The sequence below is a fragment of the Dendrobates tinctorius genome, unplaced genomic scaffold, assembly GCF_039654945.1.
Source record: "Dendrobates tinctorius isolate UK_male_01 unplaced genomic scaffold, ASM3965494v1 ptg000158l, whole genome shotgun sequence".
NCBI lineage: Eukaryota > Metazoa > Chordata > Amphibia > Anura > Dendrobatidae > Dendrobates > Dendrobates tinctorius.
The window spans coordinates 28,228,562-28,253,774 of NW_027361825.1; the positions used below are offsets into that span (position 1 = coordinate 28,228,562).

The 25,213-nt window shown below is 42.3% G+C and overlaps 1 protein-coding gene across 5 annotated transcripts in view; it reads left to right on the forward strand.

Annotated features, from left to right (window-relative positions):
• The window catches only part of LOC141052015 (cytochrome P450 2C8-like), a 92,010-nt gene extending 67,007 nt beyond the window's left edge, over nt 1-25,003 (forward strand). The window contains exons 7-9 of one of the 5 annotated variants that reach the window (XM_073549185.1): nt 5,388-5,575; nt 18,145-18,286; nt 18,979-19,130. In XM_073549185.1, the coding sequence (XP_073405286.1) occupies nt 5,388-5,575; nt 18,145-18,286; nt 18,979-18,992 (344 nt within the window). In that variant the 3' untranslated portion in view covers nt 18,993-19,130. Of the gene's footprint in view, nt 1-5,387; nt 5,576-18,144; nt 18,287-18,978; nt 19,639-22,726; nt 22,869-24,582 lie in introns of those variants that run through there. The other 4 variants (XM_073549187.1, XM_073549184.1, XM_073549186.1 and 1 more) reach the window with 4 other exon arrangements.
• Nucleotides 25,004-25,213: the final 210 nt, after the last annotated feature.

The window sequence follows — 25,213 nt, forward strand, 5'->3', positions numbered from 1 at the left end:
GTTAAGAAATGCTGGAGAAAAGGTAACTTCATTGAGCAAATGTCAAAAGTAGAAAGTGAGTGGATATTTAAAATGAACACTCTCAGACCAAATGGCTTGAATAGCGAGATTGAACTTTTTGCCTTCAACAAATAGGACTAATACACTATACGGGCTGGGTATATAGGTGTCACCTCCATGACAGGAATCATCCCTGAGGAAGGAAGCAGTAAGCCTCCGAAACGCGTAGGATTGGTTGTTGATCCTGTCAGTCATTCTAAGCCGGTCACGTGACTCAACACGTGACTGTGACGTCACGCAAGGTCCTGTACCTTGCCGGCATTCACCGCGTCTCCCGCTGCATGTCCCACTGATAACGGGCAGTGCAATATCGGGGGAATTGGGCGATTGCTACCGGCCGGAGCATCGCCCGCGATTATAGCAGAGGTGACCCCCCTCTTTTGGAGTCTACCCACTACTAGCCTGCTAATTTTTTTTTTGGACTGAGTATTACACCACTACTGGAATTCATCAAAGTCCATCAGGAGAGGAGTTGCTATGTTCTGAATTCAAGACTGTTACCATTGCCCATGACATGAACAGTAATCTGGACGGTCAGTATGATTTTTTCTTCCTAGTGACAGACTCATTCATGTTTATTGGGCAGTGAGACTGGTTGTATTTTATAAACTGTTACTCACTTTTTACAGTGAGACACATATTTATAGCACACCCCCCCACGTGAGTAAGGGGGTCATTATTATCGTTTTGCATAGAAGCATATTAATATTCTTTGGCATCCATCTTTGCTTTCCCTATAGAGAGTGGTTTTTATGCGGGAATTATTAGCGCAAATTCCTGTTGTATTTTTAATGGTTTTAATATTCAGACGAATAGGTGGCGTAGTCTGCTAATTTGCAGCTGCTATACCCCTACACAGCGCCATTGGTTGTTAAAAATTAAGATTATACACCCCTCTGAGGTCAAGCTTAGTAAACCAGCAGGCACTCTTAACTCTGGAGAATAATTCAGACATCAGAGGTAACGGGTACTGATATTTAACCGTCATCTTGTTAAGGGAATGATAATCAATACACGGTCTTAATGAACCATCTTTCTTTGCCACAAAAAAAACAGCACCTAAAGGTGACGAGGATGGTCTAATATGACCCTTCTCCAATGACTCCTTAATATAGGATTGCATAGCATCATGTTTGGGTACTGATAAGTTGAAAAGCCGACCCTTGTGAAATTTACACCCAGGCATGAACTCAATTGCACAGTCAAAACTCCTATGAGGAGGCAAAGACGCAGACATGCTCTCACTAAATACATCAGAAAAATCGGCTAGATATTCAGGAATATCATGAGACTGAGGAGAGGCGGAAAAAACAGGAGCGTCCCTAAGAACACACTGACAACCCCAACTCACCACAGACCCAGATTTCCAATCCAAAACTGGTTTATGAGTTTGCAACCAAGGAAAACCCAGAACAATAGTATCATGTAAATTATGCAGCACCAAAAATTTACAATTTTCTTGGTGGTCTGGGGCAACTCGCATTGTCACATGGGTCAAAAACTGAGGTTTATTCTCCGCCAAAGGAATAGGCGTCCGCAGAGGCGTCATGGAAAAACCACAACGTTTAGCAAAGTCCAAATCCATCAGATTCAACACTGATCCTGAATCCACAAAAGCCTTCGTGGAAAACGTGGATAAGGAGCAGATCAGAGAAACTGCCAAAAGAAACTTAGGTTGTACACTGCCCACAGCAAATGTGTGTGCAAAACGTTTCTCTCGTTTAGGGCAGACAGAAATAGTATGAGAGACGTCTCCACAGAAAAAACACAGCTTATTACGCCTTCTAAACTCCTGACGTTGCACCCTAGACAAAACCCCATCACATTGCATAGGTTCAGTCGTTTGTTCAAAAGGTGGCAGCGCCTCCCGTGTAGTTTTACGTTCACGTAAACGCCTATCAACTTGAATGGCTAATGACATAGAATCAGCAAGACCAGAGGGAACAGGAAATCCCACCATAACATCTTTTACTGTCTCTGATAAACCCTTCCGAAAGAGAGCTACCAATGCACTATCATTCCATGTAGTAAGGACCGCCCACTTTCGGAATTTTTGGCAGTATAACTCTGCAGAATCCTGACCCTGGTTTAATGCCAACAGGGTTCTCTCAGCTTGATTAACAGCATTAGGTTCATCATACAACAACCCCAAGGCTTGAAAAAATGCATCCGCATTAGTCAGAATAGGATTTTCAGGTGTCAGAGAAAAAGCCCAATCCTGGTGATCACCGCGCAGCAAGGAGATGACTATTTTAACCTGCTGCACAGAGCTCCCCGATGAGTTGGGCTTCAAGGCAAGAAATAATTTACAATTATTCTTAAAATTCAGAAATTTAGACTGATCCCCAGAAAACACATCAGGAGTAGGGATCTTAGGTTCAGCAGCATGTGACTGAATGAAGTAGGTGGAAATTCCCTGCACTTCAGCAGCAAGTTGCTCCACACGATCAGACAATTGCTTAATCTCCATTAGGAAAAAAAAAATCCTCCTACGGCCCCAGAAAAAAAAGAGGAAAAAATGTAAAAAAATTCTGACAATTTTTTTCTTTTTTTAACAACTTTTTCCTGCTTTTGAGTACCCTAGAATCTGCGGTATGGCTGGTGATTCTGTTATGAATGGGTCACCAAGGAGAAAAAAGCAAAACAAGCTAAGTCACAGAAAACCAGAGAGGTTGGTAACTATGCAGATTGCAAATCCCTGATCCTAACCACACAACTAGCAGCAGCCGTGGAGCGTACCTACGATGTTCCTAGACGCTTCGTCACAGCCGGAGGACTAAATAAGCCTGAAGCATGAAAAGGGGAAAACTAACTGCCCCAGTGCAGACCCCAAAGGAAAGACAGCCCCCACACATGTATTGACGGTGAAACAAGATGAAAGCACAAACACAGGCAGGAAAATAGGCTGAGCAAACAATGGGGCCCAAACTAACTAGAAAAGAATGGAAAGACACTGTCTGCAATCTACAAAAAAACCCTATAAAAATAATGTCCAACTCTTCTGATAGCAAAATTAACCCTGAAGTCACTAGACTTCTCCCACTATATCAGCACTCTGAAATATTCTGAGACAGAGAAAAAAGAGGCCAATCTAGTAAGGGACAAAAAGCAAATTGGCAAATACAGATAAATAAGAGTGGAAATTCAGCGCAGCCCCAGCCGGGGCTGGCTGACCACACAAAAAACTGACTAGACCAACAAAATCAAGTGTGAACATTAGCAGAAAAACTTAGCTTTAGATGACTGGAACAGAGCTGAAAACTAAGACCTGACAAGCCAGAAGGAATCACCAGCACCAGAATAGGGCGTCAGCTGTCTTAAATCCAGTCTGAGATTCCTGAGGTCCAATCGTCATCCTCATTATCAGGTGGCAGATCTCTACTGATTAAATCAGCCTCACTACCTCCTGTTACCACCAGAGGCAGTCTGGAAGGAGAACTCAAAACTGGTGGACCAGAGAATGAACTCACATCACCTTTCAAAGTTCACAATTGGCATACTTCAAGCCATCATCCACATGTCAAGGGGAAGGGATGATAAGATTAACCCGCATTGTTTGATTATTTATAGTTTACCCTTCAATGATTGCAAGTCAACAAACTGCATGGCCTGGTATAATATTCAATCTACATATTAGCAAACATCATAGTTCAGTGACCTTGCATCCATCTTTTGCAAAGATAACAGTACAATAAACTGTAGGAGTTGAAATAAGAGGTAAATAAAGCCCCCGTTACACACAGCGAGATAGCTAGCAATATCGCTGAAACGTCACTGGTTTTGTGACGCAGCAGCGATATCGCTAGTGATATCGCTATGTCTGATACTTACCTGTGACCGGTTCCCCCCCTGGTTATCGCTGATCGTGCGAGAAGGTCCTGGACCATTTCTCGTTGGGCACTTCCTGCTGGGCTTCCTGTGGCGCCGAGAAGCGACGCGTGGACGCGGGGGGGAGGATGTCAGGATCGCCGCGTCTGACAGGTATGTAGCGACCCCCGACCGCTGCTATGTTGCTGGTGAGATCTGCCTGTGTGGCAGCTCACTAGCGACCACTTAGCGATGCACCAGCGATCCATATCATTGTCGGGATCACTGGTGCATCGCTTAGTGTAACGGTACCCTAACTATTCATCGATTCAACCTACAAGAAGAGTCAACATAAAGATAACAGTTTATGCCTCCTGGATTATTGTATTTACGTCTGGATAATTAAGATTAAGTGCTGTGTCATAACAATATACATACCCAGTATGGTATATTCTGTTGGTTCGTTTGATATTTTATGAATGTCTCAGATTGTAATGTATTTGTTTTACTTACTTAAGTAGTGCCATCATATTCCACAATGCTTTACACTTAAATTTACATGCATTACCATTTAATTATGGCAGTGTGCATATATGCATTATGTTTCTATTCGGGGTTATATTCATTAGACAGCATGAAGATTGTAAATTACTTTTTCTATCTGCTATAGTTGTGATATGAGAGCTTTTGTGTTACATTGTTTACATTTTGTTTCTACGGAGATTGACCACCTTCCACTCAGCTCCAGATCCAGATTTACTGTTATCAGTCTTTCAAATTCATCATTGGCTGGTTAAAGAGCAGTTCTCCTATTCACAGCTAACTTTTATGCAAATTGTCACAATAAAGGTACAAAATTATTTTTATATTATTTGGTGTTATCCTTTTTGTTCTGAATGTTTTACAATAGCACATTCAGCTCAGCAGAAGGACAAAGCTACTAAACTAGAAATGTCAGTCAAGAAGGAGTGCTGGATTCCCAGCAACAAAGAACTGAAAAGGCTGGGAAGGTGTGTGCTCCTGAAGACACATATTGAGCATAGCCCTTTTAGGCTATGTGCCCACAATCAGGATATAGCAACGTTTTGGAAGCAGCATATTTTAGCTGCATCCAAAACGTTGCGTTCTAATCAAACAGGTAAATCCGTATGCATTCATTGAACCATGCAGATTCACCACATATAATGAATTGCTGTGGGTCAGACTACACAGCGGAGACTACCATCTTTGCTTCAGATAATTGACATGCTGCAGCGTCAAATAGAAGCACAGTGGGCATCAGGTTTCTATAAATCCCATCCACTGTGCTTGTCACCTTGAACGCAGCCGTTTGGACGAAGTGCAGTTGAGCGGTGTCCAAACCGCTGCTATTCCGGATTGTGGGCACATACCCTTAACATTTCAAACTATCTGCAGCTGTTATTTGGTTGTAATTGCAAAATAGATACAATTTGAATATAATTCTAGATTGAATTCTAGATTGAAAAATATTTTCATTCTTCCATATTTGTTAACTTCAGAGAAGATCCACAAAGAAATTGACAATGTAATAGGAAAAGATCGCTGTCCATCCATAGAAGACAAGAGTAACATGCCGTATACTGAAGCCGTAATCCACGAGATCCAGAGATTTGCTGATATTGCCCCTGCTGGCGTTCCACATGCTGTCAGCAAGGACACAACCTTCAGAGGATATCACATTCCAAAGGTAGAGTATGCTGCTCATCTCAATCTTTTGATCATGTTTGCCAACCTTTGATGGTTGGTATCAGGAAGATTGGTAGTTTAGTGGTATGAGAAGAGTGCCTTCATAAATTTTCAAAGTCACATTCTCTTTCAGGGATCTTGGCCCTCCCTGCACTCCATCCAATCACCTCTCCAAGTCTCAGCCTCAACCTTTCCGAAACATAAGGGCCAGAGAGATTTCTTAACTGCAGCTCAGGAGGTCTCGCCTTTTTTCTAGAGCTTCCTAAACATACAATATTTTCAGTCTATGAATCAAATGCAGTATGTAGGAACCAGATCCCTTTGTCATTAGTGGAGACCATACCTATAGTGTGTGTGTAATCTCTTATAGTCAACAAGTTTCTCTCTTCCTCTTTCTTGCTCACTGTGTCTCTCTCTCCTATGGAGTGTGATTTGTTATGATCATTAGGGTCCTTTTTCTATCTCTTCTGTAGTTTGTAAGCTATTATTGTTATTATGGTCCTCTTTCCTATAGAGTAAGCTCCTATGGTCTGCAGGGTCCACTCTCTTTTTCCTGGAGTTGTAAGCTCTTATTGTCATCAGGGTCCGCTCTCTCATCTATAGTGTTAGTGCCTATTTTCTCTCTCTTTCTCCTTTAGCATGGTGTAAGCTCTATGGTCTGCAGGATCCTCTCTCTTTCCTTTAGAGTCTAAGCTCTTTTGGATAGCAGGATCCTCTCTCTTTTTCTCGCAATCTATATCTCTTCTATGAGAGTAATCTCTTATGATCATCTGGGTCCAATATAAACTCTTATCATCAGTGGTGTTTTCTCTCTCTTCTTTGGTGTGATCTGTTTTGATCATTAAGGTCCTTTTTCTAACTCTTTTGTAGTTTGTAAGCTATTATAGTTAGCATGGTCCTCTTTCCTATAGAGTGTAAGCTCCTATCGTCTGCAGGGTCCTCTCTCTATTCCCAGGAGTTGTAAGCTCTTATTGTCAGCAGGGTCCTTTCTCTCTCTTTCTCCTTTATTGTTGTGTAAACGCTTATGGTCAGCCAGATCCGCTCTCTTTCCTTTAGAGTCTAAGCTTTTATGGTCAGCAGGGTCCTCTCTTTTTATCTTTTTATCTATATCTTTCCTAAGAATTGTAATCTCTTATGATCATCTGGGTCCTTTATCTCTTCTGTAATGTGTAATCTCTTAGGCTACTTTCACACTAGTGTTTTTTAGCGCTGCGCTTCGTGCGCAATGGAAAAGCATGCACATGCGTTTTTTGAGACACGTCGGACGGACCAAAAATGCAACAGGTTGCGTCCGGCGCGCCTAGGTGCACACTACAAAAAAACGCATGAGCACGAAAATGCATATGAACGTGTGCAAACGCTATACCATGTGCCCCCATGTCAAAGATAGGGGCGCAGGACGCATGCGCATGGGTGCGCATGATGTGCTGCACTAAAAAACACAAGTGTGAAACCAGCGTTAGGCCTGTTTCACATTTCCGTTTGTTGCCATCAGTCAAAATCCGCCGTTTTGCCAAAAAAACGGATCCGCCAATTTTTTTCCCATTGACTTGCATTAGCGGCAGATTTTGACTGATGGTCATCCGTTGGATCCGTTTTTTGATAGATCTGCTATAATTTTGGCTTCCGCTGACTTGAGTGGATGGACAATGAAACGTTTTTTGTGTGCGTCAAAATAGCGGATAGCAACTGATCCGCCGCTATCCACCATTCGTTATAATGGTCGCCTATGGGCGGCGGATCCGTTGCCAACCGTTAATTGATGGAATCCGGCAACGGATCCGCTTTTTTACACTGAGCATGCACGGAAGCATTTCCTTGCCAGAAATATAACCCCAAATTCCGTTCTGGCGGCGGAAAATTCCCTCTATCTCTCTCTCTCTCTCCATACATACACTGTATAGAACTGTCCACTTGTCAAACAGTATCCTATATCTGCTGTTTGATTATGGTCAAATCTATACAGAGACAGCGTGTGTGACTCCGTTAAAAAATAGATGGAGAATTAAAATTTTCCATGCATACACCGTATAGAGCTGTCTGCTTGTCAAACAGTATCCTATATCTGCTGTTTGATCACGGTCCAATCTATACAGAGACAGCACGTGTGTGTGTGAGTCCGTAAATACATAGACGGACATTTCCATTTTTCCATACATACACCGTATAGAGCTGTACACTCCTCACACACTACCGTGTACCGGCTGGTATCTCGGACAAATACATGCTATCTGTGTTTGACTCCATTAAAAAATAGATGGAGAATTAAAATTTTCCATACATAAACCATATAGAGCGGTCCGCTTGTCAAACAGTATCCTATATCTGCTGTTTGATCACGGTCCAATCTATACAGAGATAGCACGTGTGTGTGAGTCTGTAAATACATAGACGGACATTTCCATTTTTCCATACACCGTATAGAGCTGTCCGCTTCTCTAACAGTATCGTATATCTGCTGTTCGCTTTACGGTCACATCTATACAGAGTCAGCGTGTGTGTGTGAGACTCTGTAAATACATATACGGACATTTCCATTTTTCAATACATCGTATAGAGCTGTCCGCTTCCCATACAGTACCATATCTCTGCTGGTATTTTTCGTTCATTTTCCCAAACATGAGGAAGTATGGTGGGAGAGGCCGCGTACGTGAGCGGGGGGGCACAGCTGGTATTGATGGTGGTGGTGGTGCATTTGGTGGTTATGGAAAAGCACAATAGCAGCTAAGGCAGGAGGTGTTGAGCCTGCGTCATCGTCTGGCACAAGAAGGCCTTTAAGGTTCCCTGTTCTGGTAGTAGGTAAACCGCTTTTAAAGCCGGAGCATCAGGAACAGGTTTTGGCTTACATTGAAGAAACAGCCTCTAGCTGATGTCAGTGCAGGCTTCTGGTCAGGAACAACACCTTTCCTTGTGTCCTTCACCCACACCAAAAGTGAAGGATGCCACAGCACACACTTCAGATTACTCCATGGCGCTCTTTTCACATACCATGCCAGGGTTATCAAGTCAAATCCTGAATTCCCCAGTTGAAGATGAATCTGACATGGAGTGCACTGATGCACAGCCACTGCTAGATGATTCTGCTGGTACATTGACCAAAAGCAATACATTTGCCTCCGAGTCTAGTGAGCCTGAATCAGACCCTAATTAAACTCAGCTGCCCCTTCCCGCATACTATACCACCTTACACGGTGACAGAGAGCAAGGTGCAGATGAAATTGAAGAGGAGGTGATGGATGACCCAGTTGTTGACCCGGATTGGCATCTATTGGGGGAAGAGGTTGCCGCTGTCAATAGCTCAGAAGAGAAGGATCCACAGCAGGCATCGACATCGCAGCAGCAGTTATCTGGCAGGCCCGTAGCTGTACCAAAACTTGTTAAAAAAACAAAAAGAGTTGCAGGACAGCTTGGCCAGACGGTCAAATTTGCACACCGTGCAAGTCCTGAAAATTTATACCATAGTAGGAAGAGTGCAGTGTGGCACTTTTTTTACCAAAATCCTATCGATGAGGTAAAGGTTATCTGTAGGAAGTGCGGAAGGACCTTCAGCCGAGGTAAAAATCTCCGAAATTTAAATACCAGTTGCATGCTTAGACATTTAACCACCATGCACTTGCAAGCGTGGACGGACTACAAAACCTCAGGTAGCACATGTGCACCTGCTCCGGCTGAAGGTAGCCAGCAACGCTCTATTGCTTCCCCCAGTGAATGGCCAACGATAAGCACACCATCAGCAAGAAATGTTGAGTTTCGTCGCAAGGCCAAAGCAGTTGGGGAATCACAATGTTTTTGCCAAAAAACACTGAATCTAGGCCATCACCAACACCACCATCACCATCATCATCCCCCTCTCAGTCTGCCATGTCCACCGCTAGTTCCCCCATATGCAGCTCTCAAGTCCAGCTCACCCTACCAGACACTCTGAGTAGGACAAGAAAGTACTCATCATCTCATCCGCATACACTGGCTTTGAACTGCTACATTGCCAAACTGATCTCATTAGAGATGATGCCCTTCCGTTTATTTGAAAGCGAAGCGTTCCGAGAGCTTTATGGCCTACGCTGTCCCACGCTATGATCTACCCAGTCGGCACTTCTTTTCTCGAAAAGCCATCCCTGCCCTCCACCTGCATGTGAAAAACCGCATTGTCCATGCCCTCAAACAATCAGTAAGTGGAAAGGTGCACCTCACAACAGATGCACGGACCAGTAGGCATGGCCAGGGCTGTTACGTGTCCATCACTGCGCATTGGGTTAATGTGGTGGATGCTGGCTCCACAGGGGACAGCGGCGGTGGAACAGTGCTGCCTAGCCCACGGTGTAGGAAACAGTTGACTGTAGGCGTTCGACCCTCCTCCTCCAGAAGCGAAATCTCGTCCACAGAGCACTGTCGCACGAGCACTCCATCCGCAGCTGCCAGTGTTGCACACGAGGTGTCCCACTATCGAACCGCTAGTGGTAAGCCGCAGCAGGCTGTTTTAAAGATGATGTCTTTGGGCGACAAAAGACACACTGCGGAGGTACTGGCCGACTACTTGCATCGACAAACTGAGTCATGGCTGGGCAGTCTACATCTTGAGCCAGGCAAGGTAGTCAGTGATAATGGCCGGAATTTTGTGGCAGCCATAGCCCTTGCCTGGCTCACACCTTGAACCTGGTGGTGCAGTGCTTCCTAAATAATTATCCGGAGTTAACAGCCCTGCTCCTTAAGGTGCGAAGACTGTGCTCGCACATCCGTCGCCCGTACACTCCAGTCGTATGCAGAAGCTGCAGCGATCGCTCCACCTCCCCAAGCACCACCTAATCATAGACGTTGCAACAAGGTGGAACTCCACCCTACACATGGTTGAGAGGCTGTGCGAACAGAGGCAGGCTGTAATGCATTTGTGGGAGGATGCACGGGCAGGCAGTTTGAGTGAAGACATAGAATTGTGGGGAGTGCAGGGGTCAAAGCTGAAAGACCTCTGTAAAGTCTTTCAGTGTTTTGAGGAATGCACCCGGCTGGTAAGCGCAGACGACACCATCATAAGGATGACCATCCCACTTATGCGTCTGCTCATGCAAACTTTGACGTAAATTAAGGATCAGGCGTCTGCAGCAGAGGAGGAGGAAGAGGAGGAGGGAAACCTTGATGACAGTCAGCCATTATCAGCGAGGGCAACTGACCTGGACGAGGTGGAGGAAGAAGAGGGGATGATTATTTTGGGGAGGAGGATGCTTCTCAGGGGGCAAGAGATAATGTTGGCGTGCCAAGGTCAGGTCCAGGGTTTGAGCGTGACTGGAGGGATGTGGATTTCCAAGAAAGTGCTCCTCCACCCACCACTAGCAGTGCATCATTGACACCTGGAACATTGGCCCACATGTGTGATTATGCCTTGCGGATTCTAAAAATTGACCCCCGCTTTGCCAAAATGATGAAGGATGATGACTACTGCTTGGCCTGCATCCTGGATCCACGCTATAAAGGCAAATTACAGAACATCATGGCACAGGAGAACCTAGAGGTAATATTGGTGGACAAACAAGCAACTCTGGTAAACCGTTTGTTGGAGACATTCCCAGCACACAGCGGCGGTGCTGGTTCTCCCACGAGCCGTAGAGGTCAAAATGGAAGAGGTTTTCGTGTGCACACAGCTGAAGTGTCGTTGGAGACAGGGGTTTCATGACCATGTTGTGGACTGATTTTTCAAGCACCGCTCACACGACTGCTAATACTAAATCGATTGCAAGTGACAGGAGACAGCAGTTGTCAACTATGTTTACAAACTACTTCTCCCATATCGATGTTCTCCCTCACAGGTCATTCCCCTTTGACTATTGGGCCTGTAAACTGGACACCTGGCCTGAATTGGCACAATATGCCTTACAGGAGCTCGCTTGCCCTGCTGCTAGTGTGTTATCTGAAAGAGTCTTCAGTGCTGCTGGATCAATCCTGACAGAAAAAAGGACCTGTCTGTTGACCCAAAATGTTGATGATCTAACCTTCATTAAAATAAACCATGCATGGGTTTCAAAGGATTTTGTCCCACCTTCCCCTGAAGACATATAGGTGGTAATAAAAATGGCTCGCTTTTGTCCTCCTCTGTCCTCGTACTTCTCCACTTCCTCCATTTGCAGCTGCTGAATGTACAGCCTACACATCAACATATGGCATTTTTTCAACCTCCCTAACTGGGCTGCCCCACCCCATGGCCGGGTTCACCACCTGGCGCACCCGGGCAAGTGCCATTGCCCTGGACAGGTGGGTGGGCCCACTCTTGGGCGACGGCACTGGCACAGGGCCCCTTGTAGTACAATAAAGTGTCTCTGACGGTGAGGGGGCCCACTCGCCGTCAGAAACACCGGCGTACTATGAGGGTCCCTGTGCCAGTACCGCCGCCCACGAGTGTGCCCCCCCTGTTTGCTCAGGGCCCAAGCACTTGCAAGACTTACCTCTCCCTGCTCCACCGCTGTGTAGTCTGGCCAGTTAAATCCTTCACAGGGACGGGACTACAACTTTGCTGAACTGATCGATGATGGTTAAAATGTAGCTATGGCGAGTCCTGCTGGGCTCAACCTTCAGATGATCAATGGCCACCATTTGTAATGGACGTCGACTCACAATCGGATGCAGGGGGTGCATTATGATCAGCTTTCACAGTTTTCCTAGTCACAGACGTGTGACATTCCTGCCACCATTTTTCAATGTCTCCTCTCATGGCAATCCAATAGAATCGCCTACGGCCTGTGGCTTCCGTCTTTTGCACTCGAAAGTGAACAGACAGATAATGATAGGCAGTGAGGACCATGTGTAATTCTCTCCCTGTGATCACAATTTGATGGAGACGAGTAACAGTGATGGGATCCACGCTACTGCTATACAGCAACCCTTTATTCACAAAGAACCGTTTTCGCAGTCTCCACAGACAAATTAATTGAGGGTCAGCATCGCCTCTGCGAATCCTCCTGGGAGGTTTTCCAGTGATTAGTCATTTAAAAAATTTCTGCAATCACTTGACTTTCCGTCTGGACTTGTATCCATCTAGTTTCCTGTAGCGGACAGTCTGAACTGGCTTACTGACACTGAAATATATACGAATATTTAAAAGTACCCCAACGCTGTATACTGTTGTATTGTACTCTTCGAATACATTTCCCTTTTTCTAATTTTTATATTCTGGTGTAATCCATACTGAGCCTGTGAGAGTTTGTGTCTTACTCTGCAAAACTATAAGGAGATTTAAAATGACACCAACACTGTATGCAGCTGTACGCTTGTAATATATTACCCTTTTTGGACTTTTTTATATTCTTGTCTAATCCATACTGAGCCTGTGAGTGTATTTTTCTGACTCCAGATATATAGACGGATAGTTCCAATTACCCCTGGACTGGATACACCTTGTATCTGCTGATACAGTACCTTTTTTCAACATGTATGAGTACAGTTAAATCCATACGAACTGAGTGAGCAGGTGTGGTTGACTCATGAAATCTGGTGGTTGGAAAAAATAATGGAAACACATGGAAACCAACAAAACTTAGGTTAATATGGTGTAGGTCCACCTTTTGCGACGATTACAGGCTCGATTATCTGACGTATGGATTCATACAAGGTGTGAATTGTTTCCAAAGAATTTGTAGACCATTCTTCAGTTAAAACACCCTCCAGTTCTTTGAGCGACAATTGTGGTGGAAATTGACGTCAAACTTGAATCTATAAAATCTGCCATAAATGATCAATAATGTGGAGCTCTGGGGATTGTGGGGGACAGATGAGATGATTAACTTCATTACAGTGTTACTCGTGCCATTCTTTAACGATTTGAGCTGTATGAATTGGTGCATTATCATCCTGAAAGATGACGTTCCCCTCCGGGAACAGTGCTTGATCCATAGGATGCACTTGGTCACCCAAAATGCCTAAATAATTGCAGCTGTTACTTCTTCAATGAAGGGATATAATTGTCCAGGCGTATCTCCACGAAATAGCACCCCAGACCATCACAGCACATCCGCCATGTTTTACTGTTGGGAGAAGGCAGTCTGGATGGAATGCTTCTTTCGGCTGTCTCCAAACGTACACTTAGCCGGAGGTCGGAAATAGGGTAAACGTTGATTTGGCTGAGAATATAAAATGTTTTCACAGCTCAAGAGACCTATTCTGGAGGTTTCTGCACCACTCTAAACGCATGGAAACATTTGTCATTGAGAGAAGCGTTTTTACAATTGCAGCTCTTCCATGAAATCCAGATTTGTGCAGCTCGAGACAAACTTTTTTTGTGGAAACTGTGTTCTGTAGGTGTTCATTGAGCTCTGCATTGATTTTCCGAGCTGTGGTCTTGCGATCCTCTCTCCCAATTTGCTTTACAGTCCGACAGTAACTCTCTCAGTCAACTTCGACTTTCGGCCGGACCTGTGCTTTGCTGCGGACATTTTTCCTTCTCTTTCAAGCGCAGTCATTACTTTGGAGACAGTACTGCTTTACACGCCAAGCATACGGTCACTTTCTGTTACACTAGCGCCCGCCATACGAGCATCAACAATTTGGCCTCTTTGAAAATCAGAGAGGTCTGCCATTGGTATCAGGTTTTCCTCAAAGTTCTTAGAATTATGCAAAACAAACAGTTAATTTACATACACATATCACATGACACAAATAATCAACTACAAAACATTAACATATGTCACGATTTGCATGTTTATAACATGTTTGAAGATTATGATGACGACACGTTAGGTGTTTGGTTGTATTATTTTGTCCAACCCCTGTATATACGGAGTGTGTATAAAAGCCCTCACTGCCATTTTTCTTCTGCCCATCTTTACAGTAGGGAGAGGTTGCTGACGCTGTTTATAACTTAGGCCTGTAAACAGAAGTTATGTGCTTGCGCTGAACGCAATTGTTGTGTTCTGTTAGTGTGCAGTGACAGGGGAGGATTTCCTTGTGTGCAGCAGCGCTAGTTATTAGGCTGCCTGCCAGTGACAGGGAGGATTTTCTTGTGTGCAGCAGCGCTGATTATTAGCCTGCCTCATAGCAGTATTGCTGTGTGGACACTGCTGTGCAGACTGCTTTTTACACAGCACTAATACTTTTATTCTTTTTTTCTGCACAGTGAACGAACGTTCATTATTTCCCAAACCGTATAGAGCTGTACGCTCCTCACACACTACCGTGTACCGGCTGGTATCACGGAGAAATACATGCTGACTATCTGTATGTGAGTACGGAAATTTATAGGGAGAATTACATTTTCACTTATACTATATAAACCTGTTATCTGCTGATACAGTACCTTATTTCAAATTTTTTTCTTACGGTATAATCCATACTGGGTGAGCGTGTGTGGTTGACTCCTTCAATATATACGGAGATTAAAATTTACCCTATACTATCTACACCTCCTATCTTGTGATACAGTACCTTTGTTAGACATTTTGTATTACGGTGAAATCCATACTAAGTGAGCATTTGAGGGTGAGTACGGAAAAATATACGGAGATTTCAATTGTACCCTACAATATATATACTAGCTATCTTTTTATCCAGTACCTTTTTTCAACATTTTGTATTATGGTCAAATCTAGACTGAGTGAGCGTCTGAGGGTGACTACGGAAATATTTACGGAGATTTAGAATGTTTAAACTATGCTAAATATACCTTGTATCTGGTAATACTGTACCCTTTCTCAACTTTCTACATTCTTGTCTAATCCATACTGGGCCTGAGAGCGTCTGTGCCTGCCTCCTGAAATACATACGGAGATTTTTTCTATTTTCACTATACTATATATACCTGGTATCTGTTGCTACAGTACCCTTTCTGCCAGAAAGTTCTCCTCCACTCACCATTCTAAGTGCATCATTAACACCTTGAACATTGGGCCACATGTGTGATTATTTCTTGCGGATCTTCTTTTTAGATCATGGTGTGACCCATAATGAGCGTGTGAGAGTCTGTGTGTTACTCCTGAAATATATATGTAGATTTAGAAATTACCCCTAACACTGTAGACAGCTGTACGCTTGTGATACATTACCCATTTACTGCTTTTTATATTCTGGTCTAATGCATACTGATCCAGTGAGAGTCTGTTTCTGACTTTGGAAATATATACAGAGATTTACAACGACCCCTACACTGTATAATGCTGTACGCTTCTGATCCATTACCCTTTTACTGCTTTTTATATTGTGGTGTAATCCATACTGAGCCTGAGAGTGTCTGTGTCTGCTTACTGAAATATAGTCATTCAAAAGATATAAGCCAGCTCACCGACTTCCATAGGAGCACGGATCACCATCCCACAGTGGTAGATTCAGCGAAGAAAGGAAAAATTATCCAGCTCCACACGATACTCGATTTAGGAATTTATTGCAATAGAGACAATATACAAGTCAGCTCCAGAGTTGCATGGCTCACACAGGAACGGCATTAGCGACGCGTTTCGATCGCTGACTGCGATCTTTATCACATGCGCCTGTAGATGTGAATGTGCCCTCTGGTGTATCGGCTTCTTATGTGCAGCTGGATAAGCTGATGACACAGGAGATGAAGACCTGGTGGGATTTGACCACTTTGCAAAACTATGTTTCCAAAGATATGGTCCCTCGTGGATTGAGAATTAAGAAGAAATGCACCACGTTTTTTTGAGACAAATTTGTGGATGAGTGGAATGCGGTTTTAAGTAATTGCTCACTCACTCTGATGCGTTTGATTATACAATATGAAGAGACCAAATTGTCTGATATACAAAGAGAAATTTCTGATATTAAACAATCCTTTAATGCATCAGATTCCTTGATTAAATATGAAGGTTGGATTAAAAACATTCAGGATAATATGAACATATTGGAGAATGAAATCATGCAACGGAAAAAACGTAAATTTCAGAGAGATCTAGAGGACTACTCCCAGAATAAAGTATTTGATTGGAACACCTGGGATGTGTCCAAATCACCTAAGTCCATTTTGAGGCGGGGTAATTACAAAAAAACGCTTTCCAGACAGCGTGTTAGTTTTTCATCTGAAGGAGATTCCATTGAAAATAATCTGGATACATCAGAAGCGTCTTCTAGTAGTTCAGTCAATTTTAATAGGTCAAAAAACGTAAAAGGCGCGGTGGGCGCAAACATAGAAAACAATTTTGGTATGATGACTCGCCGCAGGAAGAGTTTCAGAAGGAAATAAATGTTATTGATAATGTGCTCAATATTTCATCTAGGACTTTGTCTATTGATCATATCAAAGTCTTGGCATATGGCTTGAATTTTGTTCCTGATAAGGATTTTAATCTTTTTTCAACATTGCTTGATGTCAATAAGTTTATTCGCAATTTGACCATTAGGAAGCACTTTTGGACTGGTTCTCCTGATGTTTTGGAAAATTCTGATGCGGTTTTTTCCAATGAATATCATGATTTGGATTTTCAGGAGCAGATTTCTCTTATATCATTGAAAGAATTGTCTAAGGAAAATTTTGATGAGAATGTTTCTATCAATCAATCTGCTGCGTTAAAAACGAAAAATCCATTTTTTTATCCAATTCAGTCACGTTCAGAGTGTATGGACCGTTTTCAAGATGTTATTGAACATGAATTAAAGATTCTACATGACAAGAAGAATGATTTCAGTAAAAAAACCAATCTGTCAATTAAAGAGAAAAAGGCGATACAAGAATTGAAGGATATGACGGACATTACTATCAAAATGTCGGATAAAGGAGGAGTGGTGGTGGTGATGAATTCTAGTGATTATAAGGTTAAAATTCAAGAAATGCTTTCTGATTCTTCTCTTTATAAAAAATTGCCAAACAATCCTACCTCTTTATATAAAATTCAAGTTAATAAAATTCTCCAGGAGGGTTTGTCATTGGGGGTGTTAACGAAGAAACAAGCTGATTTCTTGGAAGTGTCAAATCCGGTTTTACCCATTTTACATGGTTTACCTAAGATCCATAAAAATGAGGATTTTCCGTCTATGAGACCTATAGTCTCGGGAATCGGTTCTATTAATGAGAATTTGGGTGAGTGGTTGGATTCTTTATTGCGCATGATTCCTGGTTTTATTAAGGATACTGGTGATGTTCTTGATATTTTGACACAGAAGAAATGGTTACCAGATTATTCATGGCTGAGCTGTGATGTCACAGCTCTTTATACTAATATACCCCACAACATTGCTTTGGAAGCTTTGGAATTCCATCTTGTGGAACATAGTGATTATTCTTCTGATTTGATTAATTTTATGTTACAGGTTACTTTTTATCTTTTGACTCATAATTTTTTTTCATTTGATCACGTTTGTTATTTACAATGTAAGGGCGTAGCGATGGGTGCAAAATTTTCACCATCATTGGCAAACATCGTTATGGCCTTTTGGGAACATAATTTTTTGTATTCTTTATCCAATGAGTTTGCTCATCACATCGTCTGGTATGGTAGATACATTGATGATACTTTAATTATTTGGAGAGGAGATGTATCTGCCATACCAGACTTTGTGGAATATATCAATTCCAATGAATATAATTTAAAATTTACTTTTGTGCATAATAAAAATGAGATTTCATTTTTAGATTTATTTTTGCAGGGTGTTCCAGGTCAGCTTATTTCCACCCGTACTTATTCTAAACCAATGGCAGGAAATACTATCCTGCATGCCAATAGCAGTCATCCGAGACATACAGTGAAGTCGATCCCTGTGGGTGAGCTTACAAGAATTAAAAGGAATTGTAAGAATAACAACAGTTTGCAGCAGGAACTTAATAGATCTTGTAACAAATTGAGAAACAGAAATTATCCCAATTGGATGTTGAATAGAGCTTTGCATTTAGTTACAGAAGACAGGTGTGCTTCAGCTGATAATAAGAATATAAAATCTGTTATGTCTAAAAATCCATTTATATGTTTTCAATTTAGCCTTCAATTTGTTGAAATTAAAAAGATTATTAATAAATTTTTGCCTCTATTATATGAGGATCCTATTTTGGCTGCTGTATTAGGAGAGGGATGTAACTTAGTTGCACGTAGAGCCCCCACTTTAGGCAATATTTTATCACCAAGTCTTTTTTCATATAGAAATAATAAGGGTACATGGTTGGACAATAGAGGTAATTATAAATGTGGAGGCAACAATTGTAGGACTTGTAAACATATGGTAAAAACTAAATTTTTTCATAACAATGATAAATCCACATCGTTCAAAATCAATAATTTTATTAATTGTAATACTGATTTTGTGGTGTACAAAATTGATTGCACTATTTGTAATAAATCTTATGTAGGTTGTACATCTAGGAAATTGAAAACTAGGATAGCTGAACATCTATATGATGTTATCAATGTTACAAGTGGAGTCCGTAATATTTCTTCTGTAGCCAAACATTTTATTAACTTCCATTCTCGTAATATTGCTTCCCTGCAGGTGGCAGGTATTGAAAAAATCAGGAAATCTTCTAGGGGTGGTGATATCAGAAGAACTCTGCTCACCCGGGAGGCTTTCTGGATTTTTAATCTGGGGACGAGATTTCCTGATGGATTAAACAAGAAGAATGAAATCATGTTTCATTATTAACATTTCAGAGCATGTTTATAATATAATGTTTTTTATTCTTGCTTGTACAGATTTGTGTATGATATTTTTCATGTTTTGTGATAAATATATGTGACACCGCTAATAGTTTTTGCGCTGGTTAGGTCAGCTTTTGCGGTCACATGATTCATGAATTTATACATGTAGTTTTATTGTTTTCGATAAAATTGTGGATTTTTCCTATTATAAGTGTTTTTTACATTTATATAGTTTTTCTTTTGCATATTTCAGATGTAATTTTGAGATATATTTCACAAATTTGTTGTTTGTCTGTATTGCATTAATGGAACAGGACCTTCCAATCATGTGATTTGTATCAGATTTTGGATTGGTCTTTGCTCTTTTTTAACCTGTGTGTGATTTTGATGTAGTAGCTTTGATAAAGATCGCAGTCAGCGATCGAAACGCGTCGCTAATGCCGTTCCTGTGTGAGCCATGCAACTCTGGAGCTGACTTGTATATTGTCTCTATTGGAATAAATTCCTAAATCGAGTATCGTGTGGAGCTGGATAATTTTTCCTTTCTTTACTGAAATATATACGGAGATTTAGAATGTTTAAACTATGCTATATATTTCTGGTATCTGGTGTTACAGTACCCTTTCTCAACTTTCTATATTGTTGTCGAATCCATACTGGGCCTGAGAGCGTCTGTGTCTGCTTACTGAAATATATATGGAGATTTAGAATGTTTAAACTATACTATATATACCTTGTATCTGGTGATACTGTACCCTTTTTCAACTTTTTATTCTATTGTCCAATTCATACTGAGCCTGTGAGCGTCCGTGTCTGACTCTGGAAATATATACGGAGATTTACAGTGACCCCTACACTGTATAAAGCTGTACGCTTCTGATACAGTACTATATATCTACTGGTATTTTGGGTGCATTTTCACAAAAATTAGGCAGTATGGTGTAAGAGGCCATGGACATGGGCGTGGGTGGCTAGATGGTACTAATGGTGATGGTGGTGCATCTGCTGGTAGTGCCAAAAGTACAATACCAGCTAAGGCAGGAGGTGTTGAGACTGCAGCATGGTCTGGCTCCTGAAGGCCTGGAAGGATCCCTTTTCTGGGAGTAGGTAAACCGCTTTTAAAGTGGGAGCATCAGGAACTGGTTTTGGCTTACATTGCTGAAACAGCCTCCAGCTCTATCGCCTACTCTTCTGAAGTTGCAAAAAATGCAAGCACTGAGTCGTCAATGCAGGCTTCTGGTCAGGAACAACCCCTTTCCATGTGTCCTTCACCCCCACCAAAAGTGAAGGATGCGGCAGCCCACACTTCAGATTACTCCATGGAGCTCTTTTCACATACCATGCCTGGGTTTTCAAGCCAAATCCTGAATTTCCCAGTCCAACATGAAACAGAGATGGAGTGCACTGATGCACAGCCACTGCTAGATGATTCTGCTGGTATATTCACCAACAGCACTATATTCCCTCACACTCTACAGAGCCAGAATCTGACTCTGATGAAACTCAGATGCCCCTTCCCGCATACTATAGCACCTTACACAGTGACACAGAGGAAGGTGCAGATGAAAGTGTCGGTTCCCTGAGCAGGTGGGGGGCATACTTGTGGGCGACGGCACTGGCACAGGGTCCCTCATAGTACGCAAAAGTGTCTCTGCCGGTGGGAGAGCCCACTCACCGTCAGACACACCGGCGTACTATGAGGGGCCCTGTGCCAGTGCCGTCTCCCACGAGTGGGCCCCCCTGCTTGCTCAAGGCCACAGCACTTGCACTACATACCTCTCCCTGCTCCACCGCCGTGACGTCTTCCGCGTTTCCTGACAGTGACATTCAGGTCAAAGAGCGTGATGACATCACGTCTGTATGCCCTCTGCCTAAACAGTCCAAGTGCAGAGAGCTGGTAGATGTTGACGCTGAGGAGTCCAGAGTAGAGCAGTTCCCAGCGAGGAGAGGTATTTAATTTTTTTAAAGGTTAGGAGCAATTTTTGGGGAGCACTATACACTGGAGAATGAGATATGGGGCCCATCATACACTGGAGCTTCATCCATTTGGCCCATCATATACTGGAGCACGCCAAATGGGGGACATCAGACACTGGAGCATTTACAGGGCCCATTATACACTGGAGCATTAGAAATGGGGCCCATTATATATGGAGCATTATTTGGGCCCATAAGACACTGGAGCATCATCCATGGGGCCCATCATATACTGGAGCCTTCTAAATGGGGCAGATTATATATGGAGCATTACTTGGGCCCACCATACACTGGAGCATCATCCATTTGGCCCATCATGTACTGGAGCATTCCAAATGGGGGACATCAGACACTGGAGCAGCATTTACGGGGCCCATTATACACTGGAGCATTAGAAATGGGGCCCATTATATATTATATGGAGCATTATTTGGGCCCATAAGACAGTGGAGCCTCATTCATGGGGACCAACATATACTGTAGCATTATGTGGAGCTCATCATATACTGTATGGAACATTATATGGGACCAATTATTCTGTATGGAGAAATATATGGGGCTCATTATTCTGTATGGCACACTATGTGGTGGCCATAATACTGTATGGAGTAATATACTGTCCGTTTTTTGAGCTATTGTAGAATTTAAAAGAGATATCAGTCATGTCATGTAAGAAGTGAAGTATTTTTCATTGTACTATACCACTATTTCTCTGCCGTATCGGAGCATCCTGAATTGTTTTATGTGTTAAAGGGGCCCACTGACACTCTTTGGCCCAGGGCACACGAAAACCTGGAGCCAGCCCTACCCCCCCACAACTGTAGCCAAATATCCCCCAGTTTTCAATGCGCAACTATTATTATAAAGTAAATTAAGGTTGCCAAGCTTAAGTAATAAGAATTGATGTTGTTGGCATTGAAATGGGCACTGTAGCTGTGTTTACTGTCCTCCACTCCCTGCCGACTTTGCTTCCCCATTGACTTGCATTGCGTTTCGTGTTTCAGTCGGACCCCCAACTTTTCCCTATAGTCGGCCGATTTCGTTCGTTTCATGAAACCCGACTCGACCCTCAAAAAAGGCAATGTCGCTCATCTCCAATTACAAGCTTCGCAATATTGAAATTCACACAAATTTATTTGCTGTAAATTACATTTTGGGGGAAAAATTTGGCAAACTCGGTAAACTCAAATTTCAAAAGATCTGCTCATCCCTACATAGGACTGATAAGAGCATCTCATCAGGAGAATGTTAAGGAGGAAGGGGATCTTTAGATTGGTCTTTGGATTTTCTGTTACTGATTATCCTCACATATTATTGATATAAATGATGTGTATCGTGTTCCACGTGACTAAGGAAGGTCTAATCAAAGCCAAACAATTAAAAAAAATGATCCAAAGACTGAAAGGGCCAAGCAGAGGAGCTGTGGGGTCTGGAGAAACCTCACAGCATATTATACGTCTTTTCGGGGCACTTTCAATTTGGACTAAATTTGATTTGACCTGAGTCGATTCTGCCCAAATCAAATTTTGGCAGATTCGTTCATCTCAACTTCATAGGATTAACTCAAACCTCATTTTTAACACTTCAATTTTTCTAGATATGCATATTTATACATTCACTTTCAGGGAAGCTTGGTATTCCCAGTCCTGACTTCTGTTCTGAAAGACCCCAAATATTTCAAGAACCCAGAGGAGTTTGATCCAGGACGCTTTCTTAATGAGAAAGGCTGTGTTAAGAAGAGTGATGCCTTTATGCCATTCTCTACAGGTAAGATGTTAGTACTTGATCGTGATCTGTGAATACTGAATTTAAAGTGCACTTGTCACCTGTTCAGCCCGCTATAAGATGCGTCCGCTGCCTTTCAGGGCTTATGTACAGCATTCTATAATGCTGTGGATAAACCTCGGTCCAACCTGCAAGATAATAAAAATAAGTTTTATTATACTCACCTAGGACGGGCGGTCCGATGCGGTCTGGTCCGATGGATGTTGCAGACCCGGTTCCGTCACCTCCCATCTTCTTGCGACGCCATCCTCCTGCTTGCTTCATCACTCCCAGCATCGCACTTCTGCAGAGGCATATTTCTCTTCCCTATTGAGGGTAAAGCAAAGTACTGCAGTGCGCAGGCACTGGGCCTCTCTAATCTTTCCCAGCGCTTGTGCACTGCAGTACTTTGCTTTGCCCTCAACAGGGCAGACAAGTTTGCCTGTGCAGGAGCGCAATGCCGTGAGCGAAGAAGCAAGCAGGAGGGCGGTGTCGCAAGAATATGAGAGGCACCAGACCCGGACCTGTGACATCCATTCGACCGGACTGCATCGGACCACCCCCTGGGTTAGTATAATAAAAATAATAAAACTTATTTTTCTTATCTTTCAGGTCAGATCGAGGGCTTATCTACACCATTATAGAATGCTGTAGATAAGACCTGAAAGGCGGTGGCCGCATCTTATAGCGGCCAAAACAGGTGACAGGTTCCCTTTAAGCTTCAGTATATGAAAATATTTTTATATGACTGGTTGACAGACTGGTATTAGGAAGATCAAAAATATTAATTGATATGATTTAGGAATCAATTGTTTGTGCGTTTTTTTAAATTCACTGAATTAATTGACATTTATCACAGAAAAGAGATTAAGACACAACTCAAAGGTATTTTTGGACCGAGAAATTTGCGGCATCTCACAAAAGTTCTGATCTATTGTCCATGGTAGAAAGGTGATAATGTGACATGTCATGACTTGTAACCAGGGATACCAACTTGATTTTGTACTATTTCTGAACAGTTTATCAAAAAATCAAGGAGACTCAATATTTTTTACAGACACTTTGTAAAATCATGGTAAATCATTAAGATTAATATAATTTACTGGCAATACACTGAGACTTTTGACAATATTGCAAAATTATAAACTTAAAGGTGTTTTCCAAAAATGAACATTTTCCTCAAAAGCTCTTTCTGGATGAAAATAAGAAACTGAGCATTACTTATTTACTTGCTGCATTACTTCACTTGCTTCAGCGTCCGCACTTCACTGCTGCCTTTGGTGATTGTTTACAGGCAACACCACTGACTCCACAACGCTGACTTCACAAATGGCAGTAAATGTCCAAGCTACAGCCAATAATTCAGCTCAGAGTTTTTGCTGATTTAGGAGGCCTGAGCAAAGCTTAGTGTTTGGCTGCAGCAGTGATGTCTTCTGTAATCATGACATCACTCTGCCTGCAGCCTGTGAACTATCACTGGAGGCAGTGGTGAATACCGGTGCTGGAACGAAGTAAGAATTTACTTCTCCAATTAGGTAAGTGAAAATTACGTACTGACCCTTCAAATCATTCTTCAAACTGGTTTATGCTGGAAAGATAACAGGATGTCCGTCCATCCTCTGTTGATTTGCAAAAAGGCAATTAAAAATGTTTTTTCTAAATCAAACAACGCCTTTAATTTGACTACTTATGGTGTTTGTTCTCTCTGTTTTCTCAGGCAAACGCGTGTGTTTGGGAGAAGGCTTGGCTCGCATGGAGCTCTTCCTCTTTCTAACCACCATACTGCAGAAGTTCACCTTGGAGCCCACTGTAGACAGAAAAAATCTGAGCATAAAACCCGAGCCCAACACCAATGCTTCAAGACCTCAGTCCTACCAGATGATGGTTGTCCCTCGTTTCTGAGCTGAAGATCAACTTCTTGCCTAAAGAACGCCTAAAAGTTCTGGAACCTAGAAAATAAGAAAGCTGGTCTAATATTAAAGATATAAACATTGAAATAAATACAAAGATTAACAATTATATATTTTTTAATTCTATTGTTAATATCAGCCATGCCTGTATGAGTGTGCAAAATATATAACTATCAAGAGCTGTAATCATTTTATGCTAAAATAAAGAATGACAACTGTGTTATTTTATGCAAGGAGTCACAACTTTGGCTAATTTCACATCTACACTGGAGGCTTTGTTTGTAGCTCAGCTAATTTGACCGGAAAAATGGTAAAACAACGACAATGGCCCAACTCAGCACATCATAGTCAACTGGGTCTGTGAGGTGCTGCTATTGTTCATCGTGTAACTGCCATAAATTTCTGTTCCTACAATGGAGTAAAACAATAAGTTAAACA